Source organism: Staurois parvus, unplaced genomic scaffold (genome assembly GCF_062004578.1).
Source record: "Staurois parvus isolate SC_StPar_1 unplaced genomic scaffold, SC_StPar_1.0 ptg000019l, whole genome shotgun sequence".
Classification (NCBI taxonomy): Eukaryota; Metazoa; Chordata; class Amphibia; order Anura; family Ranidae; genus Staurois; species Staurois parvus.
In genome coordinates this window covers 18,794,765-18,820,525 of record NW_028317815.1, presented here as the reverse complement: position 1 = coordinate 18,820,525, position 25,761 = coordinate 18,794,765, and the positions used below count along the sequence as shown (strand labels likewise).

Sequence of the window (25,761 nt, the reverse complement as noted above, 5' to 3'; positions counted from 1 at the left end):
TCCTGTGGTCTGATGAGACCAAGATAAACTTATTTGGTTCAGATGGTGTCAAGCGTGTGTGACGGCAACCAGATGAGGAGTACAAAGACAAGTGTTTCTTGCCTACAGTCAAGCATGATGGTGGGAGTGTCATGGTCTGGAGCTGCATGAGTGCTACTGGCATTGGAGAGATACAATTCACTGAGGGAACCATTAATGCCAACATGTACTGTGACATACTGAAGCAGAGCATGATCCCATCCCCTCGGAGACTGTGCCGCAGGGCAGTATTCCAACATAACGACCCCAAACACACCTCCAAGACTTGGGGACTGCCTTGCAAAAGAAGCTGAGGGTAAAGGGGATGGACTGGCCAAGTATGTCTCCAGACCTAAACCCTATTGAGCATCTGTGGGGCATCCTCAAAAACGGAAGGTGGAGGAGCGCAAGGTCTCTAGCATCCACCAGCTCCGTGATGTCGTCATGGAGGAGTGGAAGAGGACTCCAGTGGCAAACTGTGAAGCTCTGGTGAACTCCATACCCAAAAGGGTTAAAGCAGTGCTGGTAAATAATGGTGGAACACAAAATATTGACACTTTGGGCCCAATTTGGACATTTTCACTTAGGAGTGTACTCACTTTTGTTGCCAGCGGTTTAGACATTAATGACATTAGACATCGAGCCTAAATGATTGAACCATCTCTAAAGCAATATGATATTCTTCTTTTTTTTATTCTTTTTTTTTTTTATATGAATATATTGTTGTTAGACAAGAATGTAAATGTTACAATATATGCGGTGCTTATTGATAAAAAAAAAAAAAATCAGTAATTTATTTATATAGATGATATGCCTCAAAAGTACCCAATTTTTGAGGGATGGTGGTGTTTCCCTCCCTCTTTTTTGGTATAATAAAGACTAGGGATGCGGCACTTTTGCATTTTATCCATATAAGAGTAAATGAAATATCTGTCTGGACCCCAAATCACTGTGCGGGTGAAAGCAGAGTTTCCCTCATGCTCATAACCTTTAAAATGGTCTCCTGGAATACGGCTGGCCTAAACACACCAATAAAGAAGAAAAATTTCCTGATCATCTTACACACTTGAAACTAGTTATAGCTTTCTTACAGAAAACTCACTGGAAAGCTGGCCACAATATTCAGCTGAGAGATAGCTGGATAGCAGAAACAATTGTCACTTTGTATAAAATTATTAAAAAGGGAGGTAGTGATACCTCCCTTACAAAATTCTTAACACCACACTTGACCCAGGCAGTAAATACTTTTAGAACTAGATGTAGCAGGGGAACTTTTTTCTCCTTACAACATTAATGCAACTAAAGCATCTGTCTCCTTGTTTTTCAACATTCCCACCAAATGTCTCACCACCAAGGAATATCCTATTTGGTGGTAGCTGGAGATTTTAACATTATCCTAAACCCATCGATCAATTGCTGCAACCCATCCAGCACTATACACTCTACCACCAAGAAGGGCTTGTGGTGCTTTTTAACCAAAGATTCATTGGTAGATGTCTGAAGACCACTCCATAAAACCAAACACGACTACACATGCTATTCCAAAGTCCCCACAACTTTTCTAGAGTAGGCCGTTTCCTATAATGGAATTGTTTTTTTCCTAAACTTCATTTCTTTTCTATAGAACTCTTTTTCTCTCCCCAATCACTCCTCCGTCACACTTTTTTTTGTTTTATACCAGGATTGCCGATATTTAGTCCCTCCACTAAGAAGTTCCCTACTTATCTTTTAGTTTATAAGGAAGCTTATCAACAAAGCTCCCATTTACAAGCGAATGATCTCTTATACACAGCATCTATCGGAAAACTTGCTTGACATAAAAAACAATGGAAGGAAGTAACAGTTTTCTTAAATGCTTCATAACTTCCTTTACAAAACAAAAATCACCTCTCCTTGCCAAACTGACTAGACCTCATATAATCTCAGTATAATCTGTATAATCTCAGATTTGTAGAAATAATATACCCATCTCTGAAAGGCTCAGTCCTCACATATGCTTTTACTCCAGCAGTTAATTGACTAAGCTATATTACCCAAACCGACCCCAGACCAAGGCAAACAAATTGAATAATTATGATGGGGTCCAACAGGCATTAAACAGTCTGCAAATAAAACCAGAGGACTGCAAGGCTACCTGGATAATTTCTACAAACCTTTATCCATGGAAGTGTCCCTATAATTACTAACTCAATAACTCTATTATTATCCATACTTTTACATACCCTGAACTGAATGAAGCTTACACAACCCTTATCCTAAAACTGGGGAAAATCCTGAACATGTCCAATCTTACAGTCCTACATCACTAGGTAACAGAGATGATAAATTACCGGCTAAAATCATGGTAGATAACATCTAAACCTACATCCCCATATTATTCACCCCCCACCAATTGGGATTCCTTCATAACAAGCACACATATGTGGGTGTACAAGCTGCTATTGTGACCATGGTCCAAGCAAAGCAACAATCTTCCTCTTCCCCCACACACATTTATAATAATTCCGCACACAAGGCTGATAAGAATAGCCAGGTCTCCACTCCTATACAATGTCCCAAGGCAAGGCTGCCTCATTTTTCCCCATCCTCTTCAACCTTGCACCGGACCCTCTTATGCGACTCCTAGAATTCCAAACCACTTTTCAGGGCATACCAATAGATCACAAGACCATAAAAATTACAGTTTTACAGACAACCATTTTTTAAATATGTCAAATCCTGAATCCTCCTTTCCTAGGATACTGTCTCTTATTATCTCGATTGGTCCAATTTCTGGTTAGTCTGGTAATTTGCACAAACCAAAGGCACTTTATCCAACCAAAGCCTCCTTTGAAAAATCTTTACCCTTTTATCTGGTGTAAAGAGAAAACATCTTATCTTGTTGTATCAGTCCCTAAAAACCCTTATAATCTATACAGCATCAATAAATGCCCTCTATTATGCTCACTAAAAACAACTTTCACTGCTTGGCTGCATTTTACCATGTCTTATATGGACACAGTCAGTTTAATTAAAATGGTAGCTTTCCCAAAACGTTTTACCATGCAAGCATCTCCAGAGTGGACACTTTCAGCCTAAAGTACATTCCTAATGTCTGGATTTTCAAAGGCTGTAAACATTCACTCACCATTATCTCTCTTGTGGAAACATTTAGCCTAAATGAAGTACCCTGGTCCTCTTCTATTTGATTATTTAAAAAAGTTAACTTACATATCTCACAGGAAGTGGGTGGAGGCCTCTCTATATAAAGAAATGCAGGTTCAAAAATATTCTGACATTTCAAAAACCGTATTTATTGACACACAACAAACAAAAGAACTTCTGATACACTCAATGGTGTCAGATCCGAACACTTACTAATGATCATTCAGTTAAAGTCCTATTCCCTACTTAAACCATACTCTGTATATTACTACCTGAGGACTTTCCCCTTTCTTCATATACTACCAAGTGTATGACTGACTGCCACCCACCTAATAATTAAAATTGCACTCTATTTCATCAGTGAGACTCTAAACTTTGCTGTTGTGTAACTATTAAACTGTACAATCTCATTGGCTAAATGTTGCAGCCATCTTCATTGTTATCTGTATTCTCGCTTATAATTAAAAAAAAAACCCCAAAAACAAAACATAAAAACAAACTAGTCTTTCAGAAGGTGAGTTCCATAATCGCAATCTGATTTTTTTCAGAGAACAAGATTTTTTTAAAAGCAGATTGCAGGATTAATGGTGTCTCAGCAATCAACGGTGAGATGGGCAGGTTGTTTATAAGTCAAAATTTTCATAAAACTTCTTGGAGTTACTGGGGAGCTAACAAAAGTTAGCAACATGGTCTGCAAACACCAGAGGGTGCCCACTATCAACATACAAGGTTAATTTAGTGTACTGTATCTTAGTAGATTTAGTTTTGTGCATGTGGTAAATTCACAATGCATCGAATCTAAATACTATTTTGTTAATGTATTTTAAGGAGAAGGTTTTTGGCTTTTACTAAATGAGAGTTACAACCCGTTACTTTTTTTGCTATCTGTATAAGATATTACCTACAAAAGTTCGATCCTTCAAGAAATAATGGCAATCTACTAAAGGTGCAATTTGCCTGAGTTAAAGGAGGACTGAGTTAAAGGGGGGGAGTCCATTTTTATGGAATCCCTTTCAATCTGGTCTAAAGAAAACTGAACAAAATTAAGTAAATATATTAAAATGTTACCATTTACCCCACCTACATTGAAAGAAGCAATTTTGTGGTTCAGAAACAGTTACCTTTTTTGGTGAAAAAATCCTTGGAATATTTCCCCAACATAGCAATTTTTCGAGGGATTTTTCCCAGCAGTTCAGTGATCAATGCTATGTGATCTGTGTTTGAAGAACATTGCCAGCAAAACAGAAACATACAACTCAATCAGTACATTTTATACAGTTAGAAAGAGGGCACGGTGCAGACAGAACAAATCTCCAACTCATTTCTGAAGCTTTACCATATACATGAACTTGATGGTGGTGTTCCCACAGCAACAGATTACCCAACTCTATACTGTCTGTTGTCGAACCTTTTAGTGGAAGAGATTAAACTGGAAAAAAATGTGTTGTAAATGCACTGAAATAGTTGCATTTCCAAAGAGCCATGGAAAATGGTTCAGAGACCACAAAAAATATTTGGAGGCGTCTCAAAAACCAAGCAGTGTGAAGATTCATTCTGTCTACATCACAATGCCTTCTGTAAGGAAGAGGTACTACCTCTGCGATTGAAGAATTCCCGAGAATATTTTCCAGACAGAGCAAAGTGTCTTGGGATATTGCCTAGAAGCTCAATGATGTGTGCTATGTGGTCTATGGAGGAGAGAAAAAGAGGAGTGAAGGAGTGAGAAAAAAAAGAACAGAATGAGATAAGAAAAGAAGAAGAGGGAAATAGAATTAATTAAAATAAAACTCAAAACCAATTATGGGGCAAACCCATGCAGACAAGGCTCAGCAGAACAGACTCCATTAGTAAAATTTATGACCAGTGTTTATGTTGCGGAATAAAACAAGCAATAAAGCATGAAAATGGACAGATTCAGACAGAGGAGAACAGCCTTGGTACGCCAGTTAGGAATAATTAGTCCTTCAATATATTCTGTCAAATTCCAGACACAAAATCTTGTGTACAAGTACCAGCTCGAAAATTTAATTAGTAACATGAGGTGGACCTCATGTATAAGTGTGATTTGCAAATTCCAAAGAAAACATAGCCGAAATACCATTGATCCACCACAATCACTACATACTAGCTTTATCTTTTCATATGGTCCTGCAGACCTTTCAGATCAACAGACCTGCACACCACATCACAAAAAAAAAAAAAAAAAAAAGAACAAATAATTGTATTGCTTCATGCACTGGAGAGAAGCAATTGACAGATTACTTAATTTTCAATACCAAAAGAATGTTGGCCCATCAAAGAGATTTGTTGCTGAATAAATGATTAGCTCAGCACATAGACTAATTGTATCTAATGACTGGCAAATCACACCTACATGCGAGCTGTTTAATGGGTTCTTGTGACTACATACTACTGGAGCTCAGCCGGCAGCTTTCAAACAAATGCATGTCTTACAGAGATTTAATGTCGTCTGAGTGACATTATGAAATAAAATGAGCTTGCTGAACAATTTCCATCCACTTCACTCTTGATTATGAGAAGAAATAAACAAGTTGAAGTTATATCATGAGGACTTTCAAAACATACAGCTTCTTTTCTGCCATTCTTTCTGTAGAACTATGAAGTTACCATGCATTTCTTCATCACCCACTGAAAGAACAAGTAGTTTTATGCTTGTGAGTTCACTGCCATTGACAAGGATTTCTTTTTAAAATGTAAAAACACAATAGATCATATATTGGTTTAGAAAAACATTTTTAACTTTAAAGTATTACTAAAAGCAGGTTTTTATTGCTGTCAATCCCTGTTAAAGAGATTCACCCTCTCTTTTTGTCTCGTTTACCAAAGAAAATGAAAGTAAAAGAAAATTCCAAATTTTTAGCTGACACCAGAACAGTAACAGAAGGCAAATTTTTCCAAAGGACATACCAGTTCTAGTGACCCTGATGTCACCCCAGATTCTCTCACTTTGGAGAGATTTCCTCCCACTTTCTGCTTTGGATATTGGACAGAAAGTGAAGGGAAAGCTGCCCAATGGAACAAAGATGGAAAACAGAGGGGTTAAAACTCTGCCCCACATTATCCAAAATGGAAAAAACGTTTTGCCTTTAGGTCTACTTTAACGTTTTTAGCCAACTCTTCTTTAGACTGGTGTAGGTTTAGAACCATTTGTCCTGCTGACCACTGTCACTGGGACTAAAACTGTTGGGAATACCCAACATTTTTATTTGTCATTAGAACATAAAACAGAGGGGAAATCTTCCAATGGGAACATTTCTTCCAGAGATGATGGGGGCACTTCCTTCACTTTGGAGAGATTTTAGCACTTTCTAATATGTCTACCGGATATAAAATAAATTAACATTTCCCTGTATACTCTATCCAAAATAAAAAAAGGAACTTTGATGTACATGTAATTTTTGTATCTGAGTACAGTACAGGACATGGAAATAGATTAATAGAATATGGGTTATATGCTGTTATCAGGCGACTGGACACCTGCAAAAAGCTTTGCTTGATCCATCCCCTAGTGTATATCCATGTAACTCCTTTCACTCAGACTCCAGTTTTGTAGCATGAATGGAGAGATGTACTGTACTGCAAGGACCAGATTTTACAGGTATGTAAAAATTTATCTTATCTTTATCAAAGTACAGGACACTGGAATTAAATTCTAGACCATGGAATAGCCCACAGAAATAATGGAGGGATAGAAAGACAAGTAGGGTCAATAGATCCAAACTGTCAATAATGGGAACATGTAGCTGCTAGAGCAAGCCATATCAGAGATTCAACAGCCACCTAACAACTATGTGAAAGTGAATTAGAGCATACATTCTAAGAACTGGAGAGGCTCAAGAATCCCACTTCAGCAGGAGGATGAGTTCAAGCTTCGATGGGGAGTTTCATTACCATACCCATCTGGGGAGAAACTGAGGGAGGAAGCACCAAGGGGGATCCTCCCTAAATGGAAGAAAGGAAAAGGATGCAGGTTACAACGGAAGCATAACATGGCATGAGACTTTAAATGTACTGTCTACACCATAACTTCCGGAGAAAAGGGGCTGTTGGGGGTCACAAAACAAAGATGGTATACCATATAGCAGGAATTTGTAGGGAAATAGAAGTTACCAAGTTAAAGAAACCATAGGGAAGCAGGGGGAGATCAGGCTTCCAAAATATCCTTGTTCTCAAATGGAAGAAAGAAGGAGAATATGAGAAGGAGAGAACAAAATTACTTCTGCTGCTGGGAATAAATAGACAGGGGGATCTGCAAGTAAGAGGATAAACAGAAGGGGAACCCCTTCTTAAGGGTAAGGCTTGGCTATACTACAAGGCCTTGCAGGAGGTTCCACAGGAAACCAGGAATAATCCACTATCAGCATGAAGTGCCCTGGTGGTATAAGGGCTAGAGGGGTAGGGAGAGGATTGCAGGGTCCTTGCAGCATAGAAGCCTGTCAAGTTGGATACTTTGGGGGGCTCTTCTATGTTTCTAAGAATAACCCTTCAGAGTTTGCCCAAGTGTAGCATAAAGGGCTTTCTAGCAAATGCCCTCTTTGTTGTAAATTGAGTACCTGAGGGCTAAGCAGACATATCTATCTAGAATAGTACATACTGCTTTAATACACAGTAAATCGCGCATAAAGAGAGCGTAGGTGAAGAAGTTTCATTAATTGTTGTGGTGTTCACCTACATTCCTGTGACCCATTTTCAGCTGACAGTAATGTAAAACTTGCCATATGGTCAGGATCCTTCTAGATGCCTGGACTGGCAGCTGGCTCGGCCTCTCAGCGAGCCCGCTGCACAGCCCGGCGCTCCAGTGAGCGCTGGAAAGGCACAGCAGAGAGCTGGTGACTGACAGTCAGGTGAGACCAAAATTTAACTCTTTGGATGGCATAATACACACCATGTTTGGAGGTCAAATGGCACTGCACATCACCCCAAAAATACCATACCAACAGTGAAGTTTGGAGGTGGGAACATCATGGTTTGGGGCTGTTTTTCAGCATATGGTACTGGCAAACTTCATATCATTGAAGTAAGGATAAATGGAGAAATGGAAGACATTCTTGATAAAAATCTGCTGCCATCTACCAGGATGATGAAGATGAAAATGAAATGAGGGTGAACGTTTTCAGCAAGACAAAAGCCAAGGAAACTCTCAATTAATTTCAAAGTAAGATAATAAAGCTGCTAGAATGGACCAGCCAATCACTTAACTCGAATAAAATAAAAATCTATGGAAAGAACTAAAGATCAGAGTTCATAGAAGAGGCCCACAAAACCTTCAAGATTTGAAGACTGTGTGTGAAAGAATGGGCCAAAATCACACCTGAGCAATACATGCGACTAGTTTCTTTATACTTGAAGCTGTCATTACCAACAAAGGATTTTGTATTAAAAGAATTTCAGTTAGCGTGTTAAATACTTTTTACTGTGTCATTCCATTTTATTACACATAACTTAATTTCTGAACCTATTTGTTTTGGTTTCTTTGTATGTATAGATTGCTACCAAATCGTGGTGAAAATTTCATGTCAATAGCACGTTTAGAAATATATTTACAGAGAAAAATGGTGAAGTGTTCAATATTTATTTTACCTGCTGTATGTAGCTCCCTGGATTCACTGAATCCCAGTTTGACAAGTTAAACTCTATTCATCAAGTCAATCTGACAGTTACAGACTAAACACTAGTTAGGATTAGTTCTCAGAAAAATGGCAGTAATAACCCACAATGATGGTTTACAATCTCAGGTTACTTTTAATAGTCTCCCCAACCAAATATGGTGATGGCTGACAAAAAGAACGTGAAAAGAAGCTACGGTCATTCTTTACATGACACTGGACCCTAACTGTTTAAAACATTCCTGGACATTGATAATTAGCAGCAACTAAAATGTATCCATCTACACAGGGTTTCCTATAATGCAAAGGAAAATCAAGTGACAGATCCTATATATAAAAGGGCCTCAGTCTTATTTTAACAGATCGGAAAATCTGTTCTTCCCTTTCAGACATAGACACGCTGATAAAAAAAAGGCTAGGGAATACATTTTTTCACAATCACAACTGAATGTACATGAACAAAATATACACAGGAGTAAACACTTGAATCTCTCTTAGACTTGGCGGTGGTAATTTAGACACTGAAAAGGAACTCTCCTGCTGAGGTCTCTCCTAAGGGTCTTCTGAATGGAAAAGAATGACTGCCCTACTGCAACTAGTTGGGCTCAAGTTTAACCCAAGTTTTTGGTTAAAAAAGCAGGGGGGGGGGTTCAATCTCCATTAGAAGACTAGCTCAATTTTATTTTTACATTTTAAGGCTTTAACATTTACATCAAGCATATGGTGAATGAAGAAATGTATGCTATACTATTCAGTACTGGTGCAGACAATACATTATGCAAGAAGTTGCCTGTATATTCTTGAATATTACCCTGAAAGAATAGAGAATCTTAGGGTGCAACAATGAACTTTTTCATAACACTGTCATTAATACTGCAATCTCAGGGACACCAGCTCAGCTAAATTAAAAAGACACTGGCAGTCTTCCGGCTTAAAGTGTCCCTAATGTCCTCTCAGCCACTTATTACTCAGCTCTCATTTAGTTGAACCTAAATACAGTGTTCTGTATGGAAACAAGGGCAAACAGAGATCAGAGTGCACCTGTCTCCTAGTAACGACATCAGATATTAGCAGTCTAGCTACATATAACATTTAATGGCAACATTTTAGTTTAATGCTGCATCGTTCAGTACAGAAAGTTTTGACCTCTTTTTTGTTTGAGTCACACGTTTATAATTTTTGGCCACTTTAGCCTTCTGTCTCAAAAGTGCACAGAAATCTAAATCTTGGCTATCACGTTATTTATTATCATTGCAGTTTCATCTGAATATAGGATCGAATAAGAATAATATAGACTACATTGTATGTACACTTGTGGCAAAAATGGGAAGACCAAAGTATAGTTTCACTCAGGGTGATGGCAATCTCAGACAGCACTGTCTGAGGTAGCGAGTTTCTTCAATGTAAAACCAGCCATATGGGGATTGAAATTCGGCTGATTCAGCTGGGTCTGGCTGAATTTTGATCTATTTATGACCCCTGGGGTGGACAGTCAATCTACTGATCAACTTCAGTTCAGTCGTCCTGTCGGATTTTGCCCATTCAATCAGTGCTGCAAGCTATATCCTGCAAAGCTGATCACTGTATTCTGACAACGAGGAAGTCTCCCCGCTGTCAGAATACAATAATACAGCCAAGAGGATTACCCATTCAACTCGAATGTGTGGCTTAGGGAATCGGGTCAGTTTTTTTTCAGTCAACACGCTGGCCTGCTTAAGTCTCACCATGGACAATGCCAACACCTGTCATTTATATGGAAAAACAGTTGATTATGGCAGCTGAATCCTGAAACACTGAAGCTGCTTATGAGGGAAGAATATCCGGTTTGCTGGATCTACTGCAAGGATCTCAACCAGAACATACCTTTTAATACTTCTGTGACCTCTTCATAATCTAAGCTGAATTGTTTTTGTAATTTTTTTTAAGTATTGTTTTTAACCTGGGCTAGATAATTTCATAATGTACTATTTTTCTGTGTAGTCCACTCTGTTACACAAATTCACATCAGAGCATGGATACGTGTTACCCTTCTCATTCAGTTGTTTTCATACCCTAGGCTTCGGTGTTGGGTTTGTTTCCCATATCTTCAAGTGTCCCTGTGCAAAGAGCTTGGACATGAAAGTTTTCACAAATTCTTGTACTCAGTAGAGACAAGTTCTACCTGAAGCAAAGTATACATGTGCATTTATTTTTGTTGAGCCAGGGGGTTGAGCAAAAAAAACAAAAAAAAAAATTACAGCCCCCCGCACCAACTTAAGTTAAGCGATGTTGCTGCAGGGATATCCCCACTTTGTTCTATTATTCTGACAATCCCACCTTGTCACAATATACAAATCAGCACTGCAGCCGTTGGCTGCAAGCGTTTGATGAATGCTAGTGTTTCAGCATCACTGTTCGACAGGAGCCAGTCCTGAGATCTGAATCAGTTGATTTTTGGTCCGTCTCTTGCTTGACCTGTGAAATAATTTTGTCCTCATTGATCACTAAAAAGACTGTAGGTCTCTAGATGAGCTGGGTTTTAAGTTCTATTGTTAACTTTGCATCTATAGCTACACAAATCCATGAGGGCTTGTTTAAAAAATGCTTTTTCTGCTTGTTCAGAATATGTAAATAATTAAATGTGTAACATCTGGGCAGAGGTTCACTTTAACATTATGGCATAGGTCCTTGATATACTGCATTAATGCTATATTAGTTAGTCTTAGCTAATTGTTATATCGTGCAATAATTGGCCTATGCAGCCAAAATAAGGGAGTGTTATTCTGATCTACATGCTGTAGAAAGTAAAATAAACTTGGAGTGACCACAATAGTGAACATCTGTATTAAAGCCAATAACAGATTTTAAAAACCTTGCAGTTACTTACATATTCACATCCATAGGCTGGACCATACATGGGTCAATTTTTTTTCCCTTCAACCGGCAAGTTGAACAGATAAATCTGACCCAATTCCATCATCTACACACTCAAAGTGGATGCGGGAATCCTCCCCATTTTGTCATTGTACACTGACAGCAGGGAGCCTCCCCCTCTGTCAGAGTACACAGGCTGTAGACTGCAGCACCAATTGAGCGAGAAAATACCAACAGGGCAGTTGAACATTAGAAGATCAACTTCTCTTTAACCACAGTGGCCACACATGGAGCGAAATTTGTCCGATCCCTACTGAATCAACTGAATTCCGCACCGTGTATGGCCAGCTTAACTCACTGTAGCACTGTTACTTGTCTGATTATGATCAAAGGACTGTAACCTTGAAAGAAGATTGGTTGGAAATAATGACTGTGGCTAAATGGCTCCAAGTTACTTAAGTGAAAAAAAAAAGAAAAGAAGAGATAGTAGCAGCGTTAATCACGAAAAAAGGAGTAAAACCCATCACCACTGTAAAAAGATGTGTATGTGTAATTCTAGCTCATTGCTTTCCAGTGTGAGAAGTACGCACCTTCATCCCTCGAATAATCTTCCCCAGAATGTGGCTCAAATAAATAGTCACCAGTTGCGAGCTCAAATGCCTGTATGGGGTAACAAAAAAAAGTTTTAAAGTAAAAAAAAAACAAAACAAAACAAAAAAAAAAAAGACAAAAACAGTTGTGCACATCTTCAAAGCAGAACTCCAGCCTTTTTCTTTTTTGTCCTATTTGTTTCTGCCTTTGGAAAGTCTGTGGTGGAAAACAGCTGCTATTTACTTTGTTTCCCATTCCCTCCCCAATTTGTGCCTCTGAATCTTCACTGATTAGCATTGCAGTAAGCATACTAACACACCCCTAGTCTCACATAAGACCCACTGTCAGTCCTAGGCACCCCCTCCCCCCAGGCAATAGGGGGTGTCTGTCACTGCTGCTGCATCCTTTGTCAAACAAAAGTGCATTTATTGAAGTTGTGTGCACTACAGAGTTAGCTGCAGGGCCTACATCCTCCATGTGCATTGTTAAAACAGTATAAACCCTTAAAACAAAAATGTATTATACTGCAGCTTATCAATGGTGGCTGCAGTTAGGTTTTTTAAGTGATATGGCCAGTGTTGTGTTTCAACTTCCTTTAATACATTAAACTGTCCAGCAAAAATGTCAGTAAGAAGGTAGAGACAAACTGTTTAACACTGACAGGGGTGCTTACAATGGCCAGCTTTTAATTATGTAAAACTTATCACAAAAGGGAAAAAATGTTGCTATAACTGCTTAAAAAGTGTTAGCTAGAGTTCAGCTTTAATCTGTTAGTCCATCTAAATCTGCTAGCACATCTAACAATACTCTCTCCAGAGGGTGACAATGCTGCTATCCAAAGGTGTCACTATTACTCCATCCAAACGTGTAGCCCCCCTAGGACAGAAAGTTTGTTATTGACCAGATCACTAGGTGAAAAAAAAGCCTAAAAAAATAAAAATAAACAGCCATCACATTTAAGGATTGGTAGGCTGCAATATATTACATGTTTTGTTTTTGGGTTTAATACAGCTTAAACACATCCTCAGGAATTCCTCAACAACTGACAATGTATTGCAAGCAGTTGTGTTGCTCTGACACTCTCTATTTGTGAATACAATGTTTCTTAGTGTATATAAATGTCTTGCTGTATTCCTTAAAGTGATATTAAACCCAAAGCAAACATTTATTGCAGCTTACCAATTCTTAGATATGATGGCTGTATTCCTTTTTTTGGCTTTATTTCTTCTATTTTTATTTGGCGATACAGCCAGCAAGTCTGTTGTTTTTCAAAAGCACAAGTTCTCCAGCAGAATTTATCAGTTCACATACAGTCAGGTCCATAAATATTGGGACATCGACACAATTCTAACCTTTTTGGCTCTATACACCACCACAATGGATTTGAAATGAAACGAACAAGATGTGCTTTAACTGCAGACTGTCAGCTTTAATTTGAGGGTATGTACATCCAAATCAGGTGAACGGTGTAGGAATTACAACAGTTTGCATATGTGCCTCCCACTTATTAAGGGACCAAAAGTAATGGGACAGAATAATAATCATAAATCAAACTTTCACTTTTTAATACTTGGTTGCAAATCCTTTGCTGTCAATTACAGCCTGAAGTCTGGAATGCATAGACATCACCAGACGCTGGGTTTCATCCCTGGTGATGCTCTGCCAGGCCTCTACTGCAACTGTCTTCGGTTCCTGCTTGTTCTTGGGGCATTTTCCCTTCAGTTTTGTCTTCAGCAAGTGAAATGCATGCTCAATCGGATTCAGGTCAGGTGATTGACTTGGCCATTGCATAACATTCTACTTCTTTCCCTTAAAAAACTCTTTGGTTGCTTTTGCAATATGCTTTGGGTCATTGTCCATCTGCACTGTGAAGCGGCGTCCAAAGAGTTCTGAAGCATTTGGCTGAATATGAGCAGATAATATTGCCCGAAACACTTCAGAATTCATCCTGCTGCTTTTGTCAGCAGTCGCATCATCAATAAATACAAGAGAAGCAGTTCCATTGGCAGCCATACATGCCCACGCCATGACACTACCACCACCATGCTTCACTGATGAGGTGGTATGCTTAGGATCATGAGCAGTTCCTTTCCTTCTCCATACTCTTCTCTTCCCATCATTCTGGTACAAGTTGATCTTGGTCTCATCTGTCCATAGGATGTTGTTCCAGAACTGTGAAGGCTTTTTTAGATGTCGTTTGGCAAACTCTAATCTGGCCTTCCTGTTTTTGAGGCTCACCAATGGTTTACATCTTGTGGTGAACCCTCTGTATTCACTCTGGTGAAGTCTTCTCTTGATTGGTGACTTTGACACACATACACCTAGCTCCTGGAGAGTGTTCTTGATCTGGCCAACTGTTGTGAAGGGTGTTTTCTTCACCAGGGAAAGAATTCTTTAGTCATCCACCACAGTTGTTTTCCGTGGTCTTCCGGGTCTTTTGGTGTTGCTGAGCTCACCGGTGCGTTCCTTCTTTTTAAGAATGTTCCAAACAGTTGTTTTGGCCACGCCTAATGTTTTTGCTATCTCTCTGATGGGTTTGTTTTGTTTTTTCAGCCTAATGATGGCTTGCTTCACTGATAGTGACAGCTCTTTGGATCTCATCTTGAGAGTTGACAGCAACAGATTCCAAATGCAAATAGCACACTTGAAATGAACTCTGGACCTTTTATCTGCTCATTGTAATTGGGATAATGAGGGAATAACACACACCTGGCCATGGAACAGCTGAGAAGCCAATTGTCCCATTACTTTTGGTCCATTAACAAGCGGGAGGCACATATCCAAACTGTTGTAATTCCTACACCGTTCACCTGATTTGGATGTACATACCCTCAAATTAAAGCTGACAGTCTGCAGTTAAAGCACATCTTGTTCGTTTCATTTCAAATCCATTGTGGTGGTGTATAGAGCCAAAAATGTTAGAATTGTGTTGATGTCCCAATATTTATGGACCTGACTGTAGATGAGCCAAACCTTTTAACATGGGTGATGTGGGGGGTGAATAAAATTGTCAGCTTTTATTTATTCATGTAAAACCTGTTTGTTGTAACTAATTGTAAGGCCTCATGACCACCTCTAGGCTTAAAATGTTTTTGTCCTACAGGAGTTTGCAGCATCAAAAACAAGGTAAAAAGCCTGAAATAAATAAAAGTTGCGTTTTTGCATGGGCTTTAGTGTGCGCTCCTGCATGGGAATGGGAAAGTTAACACGCATTTTAGCCTTTTTTATGCTGAAAAGCGCCTTTCCTGAACACACAAGTGATTTTTTTTCAACAGTGTGCATGAACACATTGGCTAACATGGAGAGGAGTTTACAGGCAAAGAAGAAAAAAACAAAAAAAAACCTCAAAAGCTCAAAGAAGCAGCCTTCCTGACCCTTTGTGTGCACAAGGCCCTCCCTACATGTTTGCTGGAGTTTGGGGTCACTTTATTAGTGCATGTAAATCTGCTAATACATTTAACACTACCCTGATGTTTCACTAATACAGGAGGTGTGTTACTAGCCAGATCACTGGGTAAAAGCAGAGGGGAAAAAAACAAAACAAAAGACCCTGGATGCAGCTACCACATTGTGATTGGTAATCAAAATACATTTTTGGTTTAATACCGCTTGTATCAACTTATAATATGTGCTGTATTTCCCACTTAAACAGGAGTATGGAAGAGTAGCTCAGACTAACATCCTTTAGCTGTGTGTGGCTTGGCCTACAAATGCATGTAACGCACAGCATCCGGCAAAGCTGAGTGTATTCACTTAGATGGGAAAAATCTCTGAAAATACCAATCATTGCTGCAGTGTGCCCTACTGCAGTGATGTGCTGGTTCCACCAGTCTTCCTCCACACCGTCCAGTGCTTAGCTGGATTAAAAAAAATGATCAAAGGTGCTCATGTGGCACCTTTTTTTCTCACCGCCTACATTGTTAAAGGATAAGTTCACCTTTTGGACAAAAATAAATGCACATTTTTTACAGGTAAAAAAATGTGCATTTATTTTTGTCCAAAGGAGTCTGGAAAGCAATGCACCAGCGATCAGTAGATCGCTGATGCCATGCAGATCTCCTGCAGACCTGTCAGAATATCTGCTTGCTGTAAGGAAGGTACGAGCAAGCAGATATTCTGACAGGGAGCTTCAATTAACTTCCATGGCGCTATCGTGGTAGTCTACTGAAAACTACAAGCCCACAGCTGCTAAGGATGTCGGGACTTGCAGCTCTATTCATTCACGGAAATCCACACGGCCGCGTTGTTTTCGAATCTGACAGATAGTACGGGGAAGAGTCTCCCCGTATTATCTGTCAGAGGGAGGGGGGGGCAGCGGGTGCGGCTGCAGCTATGGGAACATGTTACATGTTTCACCCTAAAACCGGGTGGGAACATGTAACATGTTCCGAAGGTGAACTTATCCTTTAAGTCAGAAAACCTAAACCTAAAAACAAGGTTTGAAAGCTAAACAGCAAGCAGGGGTAAGTATAAAAGACTGCTGCATACTGGAGTTCTGTTTTAATTCTTATGGCCATTTTTACAGGACAAAAACAAGGTAGCGTATGGTTCATTCTTTACCTTCGCCCTATATGCATGCAATTGGAATAATATCAGGCATTCCATCCAAACAGATTCTACCATGTGTCTATATGACTGGGGTAGTCACATTAGAATGTAAACTTCTTAATGGGCTGTAACTGATGTGAATGGCTCTTTATTAGGTACCATGGAATACATGCTGCTAAAGAAACTAATGAAATAAAAAGGAGGAAAAATGTGTATTTTCTTCACAAAAGCTTAAATTTGCATTCCTAGAGCTGTGTCCAGTAAATGAGCAAGCCAGGGACAAAGTTTCCTAGGAAACACAGTGGCTGAATACTAGTATTTAACGGAGGCCAAATGCACCATGCAAAGATCCAAAAGGCTGTCTGTTCTTGTAAACATCTCAACAAAATCTTTCAGAATGTAATCAAGAGAGCAAATCCGATGGAGTGAAGCAACAAAATGACTGCAATTATTTGATTTACACAAATGTGCGGTTTATATAAGCAGACCAGAAATATATTGTGTAGATATACACTAGTGTGCTTGTGCTTTTCCGTATCCCTACCCAGTCGCCAATACCAATTCCATGTATATGGAAATCTAGGACAAGACACATCTAACAAGCAGTTCTCACCATACAAGCTGTGCTCCAAATATCAGCAGGGGTGCTATAGCCAGCTCCTATGAGAACCTCTATGGAGCGATATTGTCTGGTCTGTATGTCTTCAGTGAAGTGTTTGTGCTGCACAAAGGAAACATACATTTATAAATAACAGGTTTTAAATTAAGAGACCAGTACACTCATTTGATTCATGGCTACCTACCACCCAGCAAGCATTCCCGAGATCTGCAATTTTAACTCTAATAAGGTCTGCATTTCTTGGATCCAGTGGGTTCACTAGGAGGTCTGCAGCACGTGTTTTATCTGCAAAATAATAATTAAAAACAAATGTATTAGAAACAAAAAGACATTGTTCCGGTTTACATAAACTTTAAGAAAAAAAAGCAAAGAACAGAATCTACTTTACTTTACACAAGCCAGATCTTCTCAATGTTACAAGAAGCAACCATTTGTTTCTTTTTTTCATATGCCAATAGAAGCTAATAGTGTCTGGCTCCAGTACATAAACAAATTAAAGTCCTACAACTTCTCCACCCCTCACGTATTTAATATTTCATCAATCTAAACCTTTTTAGGCTGCCCCTGAAAAGAGACACCTGTCAAAATTTATAAAGAGATTGTATAGCCATTTTGCACGGTTTCATTAATTTTTACCAGGATTAACACATACAGTTTTCAAAAACATTATTTTAAACCAGGTTTATATGAAAGACTGCACATGAAGATTATGTAGTCAATACAGCTAGCAGGTGGTGATTTATGTTACGATTCACACATTCTGTGCCTGTTCCAATCAAAAAAAAAGAAAAAACCCTCTTGCTTGCAAATTGTATTTTTTGCCCAAAGAGCTCCTTTAACCACTTGCCCTCCTGAGGATTTACCCCCCTTAATGACCAGGCCTCTTTTTGCTACTCGGCGCTGCACTAATTCAACTGATAATTGCGCGGTCATGCAATGCTGCACCCAAACAAAATTTACATCCTTTTTTTCACACAAATAGAGCTTTCTTTCGGTGGTATTTGATCACCTGTGCGCTTTTTATTTTTCACGCTATAAACAAAAAAAGACCAAAAAGTTTGCAGAAAAACAATATTTTTCACTTTCAGCTTACTATACTATAAAAAATATATAGTAAATATATAGTAAAATATATAGTAAGTTAGTTATAAATTTAGGCCAAAATGTATTCTGCTACATGTTTTTGGTAAAAAAATCCCAATAAGTGCATATTGATTGCTTTGTGTAAAAGTTATAGCGTCAACAAACTATGGTATAGATACTGCAATTTACGCCATTTGTTTGCTATACAGCGCTGCGCTAGTTTGAAATAAATGAAATAAAAAAATAAATGAAATTTATGTCCTTTTTTTCACACAAATAGAGCTTTCTTTCAGTGGTATTTGATCACCTATGCGGTTTTTATTTTTTGCGCTATAAAAAAAAAAAGCTGAGAATTTTGAGAAAAAAAAACAAGATTTTGTACTTTTTACTATAAAACATGTCCAGTAAAAAAAATTTAAAAATCAAATTTCGTCATAAATTTCGGCCAAAATGCATTCTGCGACATGTCTTTGCTAAAAAAAAAAAAACCCCAATACGTGTAAATTAATTGGTTTACGTGAAAGTTATAGCATTTACAAATGGCGGTAAAGATCCTGGGATTTTTAATTTTTTTTTATACTAATAACGGCGGCGATCAGCGACTTATGGCGGCACTGCGGCGGACATTCTGACACTGGGGGGGAACTGACTTGGGGTCACTGACATCCCCAGTGACACCAATACAGTGATCAGTGCAAAAAAAAAACCCACTGACACTGTACTAATGGCACTGGGGAGGAAGGGGTTAACTTTATTTACTGAACGGGATAACTGTGTAAGAGGAGTGTTTTACTAGGGGGTGGGGGTGTGTACTGCACGGGGACAGGCTGATCGGGAGAGATAAACTCTTCTCTCCGGCTCAGCATGTCAGGAGCTGACAGGGAACTGACAGAAAGCAGAGCTACGGCAGCCCTGCTCTCTGTCAGTGATTGCCGCTAATCGGCGGGACACAGCCGGTAACGAACGGCTGTGACCTGGCGACTGACATCCGCGGCCCTGATCGGTGGGATAGGTAGGGCGGTGGCGTGCCTCGCGCGCGCGCCCCCTACCTGTTTTGCAAACACGTTTTAAAACGTGGTTTTGCCCAGCCGTGCCGCCCTGCCAACGTATTTCTACAGTGGCTGGGCGGCATGTGGTTAAGCTAAGATGTAAACACAAATGGATTTTGTGGACAGTTGAGCATTGACTCATCCACCTCCCTCTGTCCAAGATTTCAATGACAGGCATCAAGCTTAAAAGAGAACTATTGCTTGTCTCTCTTATTAGAAAACCTACAGTGCTCTGGGAAAAACACACACACCCCCCTAGACAGCCATAACTTTATCACCACCCACACAATGTTAAGTAGGTTCCCCTTCTGCCAGCAAAACAACCCTGACCTGTTGAGGAAAGGATGCCGCTAGACCTTCTCCTGAAGGTATGCTGTGGTGTCTGCCAACAAGCTGTCAATAGCAGATCCTCGAAGTGCTGTAAGTTGTGCGGTGGGGCCTCCATGGATCAGACTTGTTTTTCCTGCATATACCACAGAGGCTCAATTGGAATGAGATCTGGAGAATCTGGAGGTCAAGTCAACACTTCAAACCATTCTTGAACCATTTTTGCAGCGTGGCAGTGTGCATTATCCTGCTGAAAGAGGCCACTGCTATCAACGAATACTGTTTCTTCTTTTATCTTTTGACCGTTGATTGTTTTTTGCATAGTTTTGAGAATGTGGACTAGTAGATTTTTTTTGTATCTTATTAATGGTTAGGTAGACTTCAGTAGGGTGTCCTGGTGCACTTTGTGCTTCTCAAGTTCCTATCTGGTGGGGGTGAACAGAGAAGTGTGGATACAGACTTTGATAATGTTCTATGTAAGTTCCTAAGCGTATTTTGGTAAGATCTGCTACATATGTTTATCTCTACGAGTACTTTCTTTGATATGTATACCTGTGCTGCCACGCAGCTTTACTGTTTAGCAGTTGTTATTACATGTTATGTTATAATGCTGTTTGGTATCATCCACACACCCCTGCTGTTTCTGACTAGTTGGTTGCTTCCACCCTCCATTTCCTGCTGTAACTCTATTTTGTTTAGTGGTTTTCAAGAGACTGTAGAGTGAGGAAGCTGTATAACATCATTGGAAATGTACCTATGAAAACACCTCTATGTTCATACCTTTGCTACCTTGAAGCATAAAGAAGCATTGGAAAACACCTCTGAAGTTGTTATTCATTGAGTAAACTATCTGTTAAGGCGATCATTCAACTTGCTTCACACATTCTTACAGACTGGGTCTAAACGAATCTCGCCACAAGTACAACTGACGCCAAGACAGAACAGTAAATTTTCAGGAGAATCCATCACACAGCCATCTCTGCAGCTTCAGAACTGTGAGTAACCATTCTCCTGTATGAAGAACAGACAAGAATTCATCTTCTTACTGTGCACTGAGTGGAGCATCCAGTGTGAGCCAGGCTGCTGCTCTAGCTGCCTCATTGCAACAAATATTCAGCTCCCCAGCTCAGCCTGCTTGCAAATAAAAGTAACTACCTACAGAGCTGAGCGTCTGCAGATTTCCAACAAGACACTAAAACTACAGCACTTGTCATTATGTCTGACAGAGATCCCACTGATGAGTCACCTGCATGTAATCAAGCTAAAACAGACACCATGCTGCATTCTGCTCGTCCTGTTAGAGCCCCTCATCCATCTTTGAAGGCAAGGGAGGCTTATGAAGCAAGTAAGGAAGAGACATACAGTAACCTGACTGCATTATGGGAGAAAACTTTAAGTTGTATAACAGTCAGTAATGAAACTGGCAACAATTCTGAGCAATTGAACACTGCCCTCTCAAGGGTTAAGAAGGCATTTGAGAATTATAAAAGACTTTCTGAAAAGTACTCTTCCCTTTAGTCACATTCCAATGTAGAGGAAGCTTCACTAAAATTAAAGAACGTTATTTCTACTGACCAGCAGAGACATATCACTTATCTTGAAGCAAAGACACAGATTGAGGGTAGATTAGCACAACTACATGAAACTACATCCTGTATATCTGGTTCTTCCAGACACTCAGGAAAATCAAATAGATCTGCCCGCTCATATCATAAATCATCTTCTAAGTCATTGCGGTCCTGCTCTGTAAGGTCAACACTGAGCGACCAAATACTCAAAGCTCGCCAAAAGGTTGCAGTAGCCCAGGTTCAAGAAGGGCTTCATAACAAGTCTTGCAGCAAGATATGTCTTGTAAGGGTTTTTCCTGAAGGATGTCCACAAAATGCTATAAAAATGAATGCCATACTCGACGATCAGAGCAATCGCTCGTTGGCAAGTACAGAATTCTTCGACTTATTCAGCATTCATGGAGTGGCCTGGTCCTATACCTTGCAGACATGCGCAGGAAAGGTCAATACTTCTGGAAGAAGAGCCCATGGCTTCATAGTGGCATCAGAATATGAGAACATAGAGTTTCCTCTTCCTATTCTAATCGAATAAGATCAACTACCGAACAACAGAGAAGAGATCCCCACACCTGAGGTTGCACGTCATCAACCTCATTTGAGCCACATTGCTAAATGCATTCCTACACTTAACAAGGATGCAAAGATCTTGATTCTTCTAGGGAGAGACATTCCTAGAGTTCATAAAATAAGAGTTATGTAACGGTCCAGATGATGCTCCTCATGCCCAGAAACTTGATCTTGGATGGGTGATAATAGGAGAAGTTTGTTTAGATCAATCTCACAAGCTCTTGGATGTAGCTTCCTACAAAACTAATGTGGAGAGATCATACACCTATCGATCGATGAAATGTCCATTGCACTATTATGTGAAGGAAAGACTTGATTTCAATCCAGAAGTTCCATATCAAGCACTCCAAGGCATTACCTGCAAGCTCACTTCTCACAAGGATCTTGGTGATGCAGTGTACCAGACTACTTGTGATGACAACAAGATTGCTCCTTCGGTCGAAGACAAGGAGTTCATCAAGATTATGAATGAAGAGTTCTTCAAGGACAACTCCAACAGTTGGGTAGCTCCATTACCCTTTCGTGTACCAAGACTCACTCTCCCTAACAATCGAGAACAAGCTTTAGCCAGATTTGCTGCACTTAAGAGAACTCTACGCAACAAACCTGAGATGCAAGAGCACTTTCAAGCATTCATGCAGAAGATTCTAGATAACCATCATGCCGAGCCAGCACCAGTCCTTGAAGAAGGTGAAGAATGCTGGTACCTTCCATCCTTTGGAGTCTACCATCCTCGTAAACCGGGCCAAATCAAAATGGTCTTCGACTCAAGCGCTCAGTTCAAGGGAACTTCTTTAAACAATGTTCTTCTAACGGGTCCAAATCTAACGAACAACCTTGTAAGAGTGTTGATACGGTTCAGGAAGGAACCCATTGCCGTGACAGCTGACATCCAACAGATGTTCCACTGTTTCATAGTCAAAGAAGACCACAGAAATTATCTCAGATTCTTGTGGCACCGCAACCATGACATTAATGATCGGGTGATGGATTATCGCATAAGAGTCCATGTCTTTGGCAATAGTCCATCTCCTGCCGTGGCAACTTATGGACTGAGAAGAACAGCACAGGAAGGTGAAAAGGAATTTGGATTTGCCACCAAGCAATTCATTGAGAGAGATTTCTATGTAGATGATGGTCTGAAATCCTTCCCAACACCTGAAGAAGCCATCAATCTGATAAAAGGAACTCAACAGCTCCTGTTGACTGCTAATTTAAGGCTTCATAAAATCGCATCTAATAGCAGTGAAGTAATGAAGGCTTTTAATCCAGAAGATCATGCTAAAGATTTGAAGGATTTGGAAGTAGATGCCCTACCCACGCAAAGGAGTCTCGGTCTTCTCTGGAATGTAACTTCAGATGCATTCACCTTTCAGGTCTCTGACACCAAGAAGCCATTCACCAGACGAGGAATCCTGTCAACTGTTAATAGCCTTTACGATCCCCTAGGCTTCGTGACTCCAGTTACCGTCCAAGGGAGATCCATACTTCGTCAGCTTACTGATGAGTGACAGATTGGGATGCCCCTCTGCCAGTAGACCTACTACCTAAATGGGAGAAATGGAGAGACTCCTTGAAAGTACTGGAAGAACTTAATATCCCACGCTGCTATTCACCTACTTCAACTTCAAGAAGTCAGAGGAAAGAGATTCATATCTTTTGTGATGCGTCCACCGAGGCTATAGTGGCCGTGGCTTATCTCAAGATCATAGATCCCTCTGGGAGATCCCATGTCGGGTTTCTTCTAGGAAAAGCCAAGTTCGTTCCAAAACTGGCTCACACTATTCCAAGATTAGAATTGTGTGGAGCAACCCTAGCTCTCAAAGTTGCAGAATTCCTGCAAAACGAAATGGACACTGAAATTGATCAGGGTAAGTACTACACTGACAGCAAGGTCGTACTTGGCTACATATGCAACAGTGTAAGAAGGTTCTATGTGTACGTGGCTAACAGGGTAGAATGAATAAGAAAAATCAGTAGACCTGAACAATGGAACTATGTCCCGACTGGTTTGAATCCCGCCGACATTGCCACGAGGTCAGTGCCAGCAGTTGTCCTCACACAAACTATTTGGTTTTCAGGACCCAAGCTTTTAACAGACCAGTCTTCTACAAACTCAGAAGAAGATATCGATTTCTACCTGGTGGATCCAGACACTGATCAGGAAATCCGCCCTGAAGTTATAACATTGAGTTCTAACATCTGCTCAAGAAGAAACTTGGAGGTAAGACGTTTTGAATGTTTCTCTTCTTGGAAAAGATTGGGGAAGACTATAGCAAGATTGAGTCATATTGCACAGATTTTCCGCAAGTCCAACCAGACATAGTCTTGTCATGGATGGCACACCTGCAAGGAGTCACCCAATGCGTTAGAGTATGAGAAGGCGGAGTTATTCATCATACGTCGTGTGCAAGAAGAAGTCTTTGCAGAAGAGATTAAGTGTTTGAGAGGCAATAGACCAGTCTCAAAGGGTAGCCCACTATTCAAACTGAACCCAATAATCGACAATGAAGGCATGCTTAGAGTTGGGGGACGACTGAATAAGTCAAACCTGCTAAGAAGGGAACAGAACCCTTTGATAGTACCAAGAAACCACCATTTGGCAAACTTGATTATCCAACATTACCATGAGAGAGTCAGACATCAAGGAAGACACTACACCGAAGGTGCCATCAGAGTTGCAGGGTTCTGGATAATTGGAGTGAAAAGACAATAGCCACGATTATTCATAACTGTGTCAAATGTCAGAAGTTAAGAGTTAGACAGCAGTATCAACAGATGGCGGACCTACCCGCAGACAGACTGAGTGAAGACGCACCCTTTGCATATGTTGGGATCGATGTGTTTGAACTATGGATAGTAATGGCTAGAAGAACTCGTGGTGGTAAAGCCAACAGCAAAAGATGGGCTGTAATGTTCACTTGCTTAAGTGTAAGAGCTGTACATATCGAAGTGATTGAGTCAATGGACACTTCAAGTTTTATCAACGCTCTAAGGAGATTTCTTGCTCTAAGAGGTCCTGTGAAGTTGTTGAGATCAGATTGTGGAACTAATTTCATTGGTGCATGCAGAGAGTTACAGATAGACCGACAACAAGTTGGAAATTATTTGAGTGATCAAGGTTGCGTATGGAAATTCAACCCACCACACTCTTCGCACATGGGCGAAGCATGGGAACGCATGATTGGGATGGCAAGGCGCATACTGGACCCAATGTTGCTTGACGTGAGTTCTTCACGCCTTACCCATGAGGTGCTCACCACATTCCTTGCTGAAGTCGCAGCAGTAATCAACTCAAGACCATTGACTGCCGTATCTACAGACCCAGAATTTCTGACTATCTTAACTCCAGCTACATTATTGAGCCGGAAGATTGGACAGATTCCAGCGCCAAAGGGTATCTTCGATGAAAAGGACATATATAAACGTCAGTGGAGATACGCTCAATACCTTGCAGATCGTTTCTGGGACAGATGGAGGAAGGAATACCTCACACTTCTCCAAGGATGTAAAAAGTGGCAAACCCAGAAGCCCAACTTAAAGGAAGGGGACCTGGTCCTACTAAAAGACCAGCAAACTCACCGGATCCAGTGGCCAGTTGGACTTATTACAAAAGCCATTGCCAGTGATGATGGAAGAGTCCAAAGTGTGGAAGTCAGGATCGTTAAGGACGGAGACTCAAAAACCTTCCTCAGACCAGTCACTGAGATTGTCCTAATTATGCCTGCTTCTAGTAATTCTGATTCAGTGTTATGTGAGGGAGTCAC

At 40.1% G+C, this 25,761-nt stretch overlaps 1 protein-coding gene across 9 annotated transcripts in view; it reads right to left on the bottom strand.

Annotated features, from left to right (window-relative positions):
- The window catches only part of SRPK2 (SRSF protein kinase 2), a 259,384-nt gene that overhangs the window by 12,186 nt on the left and 221,437 nt on the right, over positions 1 to 25,761 (bottom strand). For 3 of the 9 annotated variants that reach the window (XM_089685347.1, XM_089685355.1, XM_089685374.1), the window contains 5 exons: positions 17,585 to 17,685; positions 17,395 to 17,502; positions 12,233 to 12,302; positions 5,791 to 5,811; positions 4,758 to 4,850 (listed from right to left, as the gene is read on the bottom strand). In XM_089685347.1, coding sequence (XP_089541473.1) covers positions 4,758 to 4,850; positions 5,791 to 5,811; positions 12,233 to 12,302; positions 17,395 to 17,502; positions 17,585 to 17,685 — 393 coding nt within the window. Of the gene's footprint in view, positions 1 to 4,283; positions 4,377 to 4,757; positions 4,851 to 5,790; positions 5,812 to 12,232; positions 12,303 to 17,394; positions 17,503 to 17,584; positions 17,686 to 25,761 lie in introns of all 9 variants that reach the window. The other 6 variants (XM_089685382.1, XM_089685390.1, XM_089685405.1 and 3 more) reach the window with 3 other exon arrangements.